At 43.9% G+C, this 9,637-nt stretch overlaps 1 protein-coding gene across 2 annotated transcripts in view; it reads left to right on the forward strand.

The window, feature by feature from the left end:
- Positions 1-9,637, forward strand: part of LOC138977944 (E3 ubiquitin-protein ligase MIB2-like) — a 30,899-nt gene that overhangs the window by 1,625 nt on the left and 19,637 nt on the right. The window contains exons 2-7 of one of the 2 annotated variants that reach the window (XM_070350551.1): positions 330-1,019; positions 2,605-2,782; positions 3,688-3,794; positions 6,712-6,909; positions 7,456-7,724; positions 8,472-8,576. In XM_070350551.1, the coding sequence (XP_070206652.1) occupies positions 812-1,019; positions 2,605-2,782; positions 3,688-3,794; positions 6,712-6,909; positions 7,456-7,724; positions 8,472-8,576 (1,065 nt within the window). In that variant the 5' untranslated portion in view covers positions 330-811. The remainder of the gene's footprint in view (positions 1-329; positions 1,020-2,604; positions 2,783-3,687; positions 3,795-6,711; positions 6,910-7,455; positions 7,725-8,471; positions 8,577-9,637) is intronic. The other variant, XM_070350552.1, reaches the window with a different exon arrangement.

A 9,637-nucleotide genomic window follows, 5' to 3' on the forward strand; every position in this document is an offset into this window, starting at 1 on the left:
TTTGCAGGAAAAATATTAACAAATTAAATGTGGACACTTTTTATGGTCCACCCTGTATACATCCCCGCAACGATGGGAAAAGCCCTGGAAGTAATTAAACTAATTAAATAGGACTATGTCAGCCTTTAACCTTACGGGTTTACTATGGGTTTGGATGTACTGGCACTGAGCTGTCTCATGCTGACAAACTGAACACTGACTTTACTGAACGGTACAGTGACACCAGTTAACCTTTCTGACTTCTGCAACAAGAAGAATGGGTGGGACTAAGGGTCTCTACAGCTTTTTCAAACATAAATACATGTTTCTTTCTTCTGGTTCTCATTCAGGGCGTGTAATCACTGGCTCTATGGTCCTGCAGGGCGTGTAATCACTGGCTCTATGGTCCTGCAGGGCGTGTAATCACTGGCTCTATGGTCCTGCAGAAGTGACCTTTGACTCAGCACCAATGAGTGTGTAGAATTCAGGCTTCATTGACAGCATCAAGGCTGGATGTGCTGCCAGCATCTTCTTCTCTCGGATACCTGCAGTTCCGCGGCGTCTGGACTGAGGATCAACGCGGCATTTGTGTCAAAACAGGCCTGAAGATCGCTGGGAACCAAGGCGTAACACTGCGGGTTTCCCATTAGTCTGGATGTGAGGTGCAGTTAGCCTACCAACCACACCACTTGACACCAATCAGTAAAGAGTAGAGACCTGGAAAAGTGTCACCTGGACTGAACTGACCTCAAATGAACACAGCCTTTGGGGTGTTACTCGATCTGACCCCGCCTAACCCGACTGACCTTGGGCGAGCAAGGTCACCTGCACGATGACGTCAGAAGCAGGAATGCGTGTTCTGCGCGGGCCCCACTGGCAGGGCGGGGACGCCGACGGAGGTGAAGGTCACCTTGGGACACTGACAGCGTTGCTTGGCAACGGTCACGTGCAGGTATTGTGGGACAACGGCACGGAGAGCACGTGCAGGGCAGGGGCTGACGGGAAATACGAGCTGAGGATCCTGGACACGGGACAAGTGGGTGAGTGGATCGTGTGATGGGAGGGCGTAACTCACCGGGGCTCGATCGGGTGCACGAACCGAAACTGGGTGCAACCCAACTGGGAGAGAACAAACCGCGGGGTCTGATTGGTTGAAATCACAACACAATCTCAATTTCAACCAATCCGACCCCGAGGATGCGTACCACTAATTTGGGTGTCACCAGGTTCGCTTCGTGCACACCAGGCCTGGGGTCGCTTAAGACTCTCTCTGGTTGTTCATCGTCCACGTGTTTTGTTAAAGTTTAAATGTTAAAATTAGACTGATTATTTTTATATTAATTGACTGCTCACATTGAGTATTGTCCTGAAAGCCGCCGTTCACGAACATTTTGACGCTGAAGTACTGCTGCCGTTGTTTTGGCTGTGTGTTCAGCCACAATGTGCTTTCCCTTTTGAGATAATAAAGTATATATTATGTATTGTATAAGATTGTTGTATTGTATTGTATTGTATTGTATTGGTGGCAAACATTTCCTTTTTAGTTAACGATGGATCATAGTTTTATTCATTTCTTGCGGGACCACACTGTCTTCGGTCCCTAAAACAATTTACATATGTTGAAGCTATATATACATTTTGCAAACCAAAATCAAAACCTGGACTAAAGTTACCCCCATGTCTCTTACCGCGTGCTCTCTGCATGTATGGCTGGCTCACTGTTCCACTAGCAGTCCCCGCTCTTCTCGAGTAAACAACAACAATCTATGGTGGGTGTTGCTAATCGATGCTTATACAGCAAAATATATCTACACTGCAGTTCCTTTCTTAAAATGTCATTGGGTTTAGATGTTTAGTGTGACTGAGTGAATATGAAGTGTGTAACCTTTGTTCTCCGTTGATTCAACCCATGTCCCCATTCTGATAATTCTCGCTCCACGACTATCGCCAGTTGTCTCTCTGACCGAACGCGAAAGTCCTACGCGAATCTATCAAAAGAAGAATACAGAGTGATCTCCCAAATGTTGTTCACGAGCACTGTTCGCGAGACGAAAATGATAGCAGATTGGCCGACTTCGACAGTGATCTCCGTTCTGTTCTTCACAGTTATGATAAAGACATCGTTCTAAGGTCAAAATAAGTCGAAATTTTGGGACTGCTATCGGAAGGAGACCGTAATATATGGTTGCACCACTGTCAAATGAATAGTCTGCTCCAGCGAGGGCCGAAACCAAACGGTTGATTATCACGTGACACTTATGCCATATTTAGAGTTGTTTGCACAGTAAATACATCCGCGAAAAATAGCTCGCTTGAAACTGTCTAAAATAAAAATTCCTCTGTAATTTAAAAATTACATGTACAAAAATCGGTTTTCTTGCCAGACAAGGAAACTCAAGGCATCTTGTCAGGGAGAGATTGAGCCGAACTCATTTTGACCTGAGTTGAGGATGCCCATGTCCCGTGTAGCCATATCGGTTGAAGATACGTTAAAAACAGAAAAAAATAACACACACACATAACCAACAACAAACAAACAAAACATAAATCCCCAGCAACAAATCAGACATATGTAAACAGATGATGTTGACGCATGACGCCACTGACACACGTGTGTCTTTCCAGGTGTACGTCACAAAGGGTCACGCTGCGTGGAGTGTGACGAGAGTGACGTGTACGGCATGCTGTGGCGCTGCGTGGAGACGTCATGTCGTGACGTCACTCTCTGTTCTCTCTGCTACGTCATGGACAAGCACAATCTGAAACATCCTTTCGAACGCGTCGACACTGAAGGAAGCGCCGGGTAAGAACAATCTTTCATGTCAATCGCACTAAGGCCAAAAAAAATAATAGGTGTGGTTACGGTAACATAGCCAAAAAAAATAGGGTAGGAAGGTAGGCAATCACTTTTTTTTTTAAACTTTTTTTTCTAATGTGTACAAATTAAACCTACTTGACAGGGAAATAAGTGTGCGACTCGGGCGCTTTCGCTTTCATTGCGTTTTCTGCACTCGTTTACTTGGTTTTTTGGGTATTTTTTTGACAAATGTAATAAAAAGTTATAGGGTCGGCCCCCAAAAATAGGGTAGGTCGGGTTACCGTAACCACACCTATTTTTTTTTTTAGGCCTAATGTAAAGTGTTCTCTTACACACCTGTTTGATAATTTGATAATTTGTTAACATGCGAATAAGGGACATTCGTATGCAGACAAGTCATGTTTTGTATTTTCCCAACCGTTACTGTGGTGTTTTGATACACAAATATTGTACGTGATCAGTGATATGAATATTCTTATCGGCTACTTTGTATTCAAGATAATCCCATAACTATGTCATATCATGGGTTGCTAAATTGTTTTGGGCCGTTGTTTTCAGGCTGGGGGCGGGTGAGGGAGTTAGGTGGGAAGGAACTAAGGAAGATCCTCTCTCTCTCTCTCTCTCTCTCTCTCTCTCTCTCTCTCTCTCTCTCTCTCTCTCTCTCTCTCTCTCTCTTCTCTCTCTCTCTCTCTCTCCCCCCCTCTCTCTCTCTCTCTCTCTCTCTCTCTCTCTCTCTCTCTCTCTCTCTCTCTCTCTCTCTCTCTCTCTCTCTCTCTCTCTCTCTCTCTCTCTCTCTCTCTCTCTCTCTCTCTCTCTCAGTCCTTGTCTGGTTTTTCGTTTGATTGCCCAAACACATGCGACCCATTCCACTGCGTGTTGTTTGACCACAGCGAGCGAGTGAAGAAGAGGTCAGTCAGTCTCAGGATGCGTACAATGGGCATCTTCCCTGGGGCCACTGTCACCAGAGGGCGCGACTGGTTCTGGGGTGACCAGGACGGTAAGTAAACTCTGTTCTGATAGACTAAGCAAGGAAGGAAGGGAGGGGGGAGGGGGGGGGGTGTCATTATGTGGAAGGTGTTTCTATAACCTGCCCTGTTATATAGTGCTATATGTTTTATGTAAAATCAATGTCTTGTTATGTACCACGCCTGAATTTCTCTATGAGATAATAAAGTATTCTTATTCTTATTCTTATTCTTATTACTGAACTGTGCTGTGATAGGCTGATTTGGCCTGATTGAAAAGAAGACAAGTCGCGTAAGGCGAAATTACAACATTTAGTCAAGCTGTCGAACTAACAGAATGAAACTGAACTCACTGCATTTTTACAGCAAGAGCGTATACTCGTAGCATCGTCAGTCCACCGCTCGATGCAATGGCAGTGAAATTGACAAGAAGAGCGGGGTAGTAGTTGTGCTGAGAAGGATAGCACGCTTTTCTTTATCTCTATTCTTTTTAACTTTCTGAGCGTGTTTTTAATCCAAACATATCACATCTATATGTTTTTGGAATCAGGAACCCACAAGGAATAAGATGAAATTGTTTTTAAATCGATTTCGGAAATTTTATTTTAATAATGAGTTTTGTATTTTTAATTTTCAGAGCTTGTTTTTAATCCAAATATAACATATTTATATGTTTTTGGAATCAGAAAATGATGAAGAATAAGATAAACGTAAATTTGGATCGTTTTAAAAACCCTTTTTTTTTTTTTACAATTTTCAGATTTTTAATGACCAAAGTCATTAATTGATTTTTAAGCCACCAAGCTGAAATGCAATACCGAAGTCCGGCCTTTGTCGAAGATTGCTGGGCCAAAATTTCAATCAATTTGATTGAACAATGAGGGTGTGACAGTGCCGCCTCAACTTTTACAAAAAGCGGGATATGACGTCATCAAAGATATTTATCGAAAAAAAGAAAAAAAAAGTCCGGGGATATCATTCCCAGGAACTCTCACGTCAAATTTCATAAAGATCGGTCCAGTAGTTTGGTCTGAATCGCTCTACACACACACACGCACAGACACACACACACACATACACACACACACACACACACACACACACTCACACACACACACACACACACACACACACACACACACACACACACACACACACACACACACACATACACCACGACCCTCGTCTCGATTCCCCCCTCTACGTTAAAACATTTAGTCAAAACTAAATGTAAACAAGTCGCGTAAGGCGAAAATACAATATTTAGTCAAGTAGCTGCCATTTTTCAGCAAGACCGTATACTCGTAGCATCGTCAGTCCACCGCTCATGGCAAAGGCAGTGAAATTGACAAGAAGAGCGGGGTAGTAGTTGCGCTAAGAAGGATAGCACGCTTTTCTGTACCTCTCTTTGTTTTAACTTTCTGAGCGTGTTTTTAATCCAAACATAACATATCTATATGTTTTTGGAATCAGGAACCGACAAGGAATAAGATGAAAGTGTTTTTAAATTGATTTGGACAATTTAATTTTGATAATAATTTTTATATATTTAATTTTCAGAGCTTGTTTTTAATCCGAATATAACATATTTATATGTTTTTGGAATCAGCAAATGATGGAGAATAAGATAAACGTAAATTTGGATCGTTTTATAAATTTTTTTTTTTTTTTTACAATTTTCAGATTTTTAATGACCAAAGTCATTAATTAATTTTTAAGCCACCAAGCTGAAATGTAATACCGAACCCCGGGCTTTGTCGAAGATTACTTGACCAAAATTTTAACCAATTTGGTTGAAAAATGAGGGCGTGACAGTGCCGCCTCAACTTTCACGAAAAGCCGGATATGACGTCATCAAAGACATTTATCAAAAAAATGAAAAAAACATATGGGGATATCAATCCCAGGAACTCTCATGTCAAATTTCATAAAGATTGGTCCAGTAGTTTGGTCTGAATCGCTCTACACGCACGCACGCACACACACATACACACACACACACATACACACACACAGACACACGCACATACACCACGACCCTCGTTTCGATTCCCCCTCGATGTTAAAATATTTAGTCAAAACTTGACTAAATATAAAAAGAAGAAAAAACTCTTCGCAGACAAAAAAAAATTAAAAAAATTGAATAGGGTGTTTTGCCGTCAAGGGAGTGGCTGATAGGAGTGCCCAAGGGTTTCTGCTTTGAAGCATTGATGTAATGTCTTTTATATCTCTGTTTGAATCAGATAGTGAAACTCTGGCCAGCTCACTCGAACAAAACAGTTTAGTGGCCCCAAAAAACTTCGTAGTGAGCCATAATTATGTACTGATCTTTGGAACAATAAAATCTCCACGGAATAAACTTCGTTTCTAGTAAGATAAAACGAAATCGAATTTAAAGGGCAATGTGATAGTGATTGTTTCCCTTTTCATGGTATTGATTTTTTTATGATCGTCGAAAACGTAACTGATAAGTACTGTGGCTGTCAAGGGGTTAGATATCATTCAATGATAAATATCTTGAGAATTCTTGTTGGCCATGTACACCAAAAACATGTTTATATGGGGAACAAATCTTAGAAGCTGTTGTTATCCAAATGATGTATTACAAATCATATGTCATATTATTGCCAGCTGTGAATGATCAAGTATGCATTACAGGATGCATGTTTATGGATTAAAAGCCCCACAATGATGTGCCTGGAAAACTTAAAAAAACAAAACATCTTGAGACAAAATCTTGAGAAAAAATCTTTGTTGGTGAGTGAATCTGTGATCGTGGATCTAACCTCTTGATGGTGGTAAATATGTGTATGTATTTAACTTATTGATGGTGGGTAAATATGTGTATGTATTTAACGTATTGATGGTGGGTAAATATGTGTATGTATTTAACGTATTGATGGTGGGTAAATATGTGTATGTATTTAACTTGTTGCTGGTGGCACACAGGGGGTCCAGGCAGCACGGGGGAGGTGATGGGCTACGAGAACGTGGCCCCCAACTCCACACGGAACCTGGTTCGAGTCCAGTGGGGGCAGGGCGGCGTGAGCAACAGTTACCGGGTGGGGCTGGGGGGCAACGTGGACCTGCAGTGTGTGGAGGAGACAGCCGGCATCTACTACTACCGTGACCACTTGCCTCTTGTTGGTCAGTACACACACACACACGCACACACACACACACACACACACACACACACACACACACACACACACACACACACACACACACACACACACATACACTCTGTATACAGCCAGTATCTACTACTACCGTGACCACTTGCCTCTTGTTGGTCATTGCTTAGAAACAAGCTCAGACACACATTCACTAAGTCCCATCCACGCACACAAACACACATGCATCACAGAGAGAGAGGAAAAGGAAGAGAGAGAGAGAGAGAGAGAGAGAGAGAGAGAGAGAGAGAGAGAGAGAGAGAGAGAGAGAGAGAGAGAGAGAGAGAGAGAGTGAGAGAGAGAGAGAGAGAGCGAGAGAGAGAGAGAGATTTGTTATTTGGCAAAGAATCAAGCCCCAGGGCAATCAAGCTGTGATGCAAAGTATTACATCTGTTTTAAGTTAGAAACCTAGGTCATTTAGCTTGTTCTCAATTCTCTCTATTCCATCATGTATACGTACCAACGAGATATCCCTGTGTGACAGGATTAAAATGAGTTTCCTGTGGTCATATTTCAGACACCGTGGGAAGTGTCAGACCCTCATCACAGCTCCAAGCCACCACAAACTCTTCAACCTCTCTCTCCTCATCTTCCTCCTCCTCGTCACAGTCATCTCCTCGCGACTCCTCCCAAAGGGGCGGGGCTACAGGAAGGGCTACAGGAGGGGCTACAGGAGGGGCGGGGTCCGAGCTAGGGGCGGGTGATATGGTGGTGATTGGCGTGAGTGAAGAGAGACTGAAGGAACTGCAGGCAGACTACGGGGGCGCCACGGCCGGTATGATACAGGTGGGTGCTGAGCGAGCCTATTGAACAAAGCAATCAAGTGTAACATTATTCAAAACAAGTGTACATTTGTAAAAAGTCCTCCAGACCGTAAGAAAACTATTCATGACGTTTTGACGATGTGTGTTCATACATTTGTGTATTTTTATGGAATAGTTGAATTTGTTTCTGCTTTCTTGAGCAAACAAGTTCGTGAACTTGGTAATTGTTGGAGCCAAGATTGTTCACATTGTTTCTATGGCGTTCTTTGTACACGTTTGGTTATACCTGTGTAATTATCGACATTGACCAGTCTACCTCTTTGAACCTCTCGCCTATTTACTTCCTTCATTCCTCTGGGATTTTTTCAAATGGCAATTTGCATTTAAAGACTCTCCGCCTCGTGAAGACAGTTCTCCTCACAGTCTCAGAACTGGTCACACCCCTCCACTTGTCACACCCCTCCACTTGTCACACCCCTCCACTTGTCACACCCCTCCACTTGTCACACCCCTCCACTTGTCACACCCCTCCACTTGTCACACCCCTCCACTTGTCACACCCCTCCACTTGTCACACCCCTCCACTTCTCACACCCCTCCACTTGTCACACCCCTCCACTTGTCACACCCCTCCACTTGTCACAGCCTGGGTGCTCTTTGAGCACTGTGGTATATTTTTGTTAAAGAATTAATTTAGTAAGAGGCACTAAATGTGTTGCTCTCTGTGACGACGAATCCTCTGTGACGTCAGGATGTGCTATGCGTGCAGTGTATAGGCAAGCAGGGGGAGGTGGTGTCCGTGACGTCACGAGGAGCGCTGCAGGTCAAGTTTGACCGACTGTCCTACAGGCTGAACCCCTCAGTGCTGACCAAGGTAGGTGACAGGGGGATTGACGGGTCAGTGGATAAAACAGGGGGCGTGGACATGTGTTTGCCGATGAGTGGATGTGGAAGGGAAAAGGGTAAAGTCCCCAATTAATAATAATAATAACTGGACATGTTTAAGTGCCTAACCTATGGCTCTAGGCCCTTTACAAAAGAACATATACAGAATAGAACATATAAATGTACATCCTACATAAAACAATTAACCATATGGACAAAAATCACCCCGTGGAAGTGACGTCACATACTGAAAGAAGAGCGACTCTTTTGAGATTCCCTCAGTAGTACCGTCAACCTCACACGGGGCTATGACAAGTATTGCCAGGGAAAGCATGGTGTACAGTAGTACCGTCAACCTCACACGGGGCTATGACAAGTATTGCCAGGGAAAGCATGGTGTACAGTAGTACCGTCAACCTCACACGGGGCTATGACAAGTATTGCCAGGGGAAGCATGGTGTACAGTAGTACCGTCAACCTCACACGGGGCTATGACAAGTATTGCCAGGGGAAGCATGGTGTACAGTGGTACCGTCAACCTCACACGGGGCTATGACAAGTATTGCCAGGGGAAGTATGGTGTACAGTAGTACCGTCAACCTCACACGGGGCTATGACAAGTATTGCCAGGGGAAACATGGTGTACAGTGGTACCGTCAACCTCACACGGGGCTATGACAAGTATTGCCAGGGGAAGCATGGTGTACAGTGGTACCGTCAACCTCACACGGGGCTATGACAAGTATTGCCAGGGGAAGCATGGTGTACAGTGGTACCGTCAACCTCACACGGGGCTATGACAAGTATTGCCAGGGGAAACATGGTGTACAGTGGTAGCGTCAACCTCACACGGGGCTATGACAAGTATTGCCAGGGGAAGCATGGTGTACAGTGGTACCGTCAACCTCACACGGGGCTATGACAAGTATTGCCAGGGGAAGCATGGTGTACAGCGGTACCGTCAACCTCACACGGGGCTATGACAAGTATTGCCAGGGAAAGCATGGTGTACAGTGGTAGCGTCAACCTCACACGGGGCTATGACAAGTA

This window comes from Littorina saxatilis, linkage group LG10 (genome assembly GCF_037325665.1).
Source record: "Littorina saxatilis isolate snail1 linkage group LG10, US_GU_Lsax_2.0, whole genome shotgun sequence".
NCBI lineage: Eukaryota > Metazoa > Mollusca > Gastropoda > Littorinimorpha > Littorinidae > Littorina > Littorina saxatilis.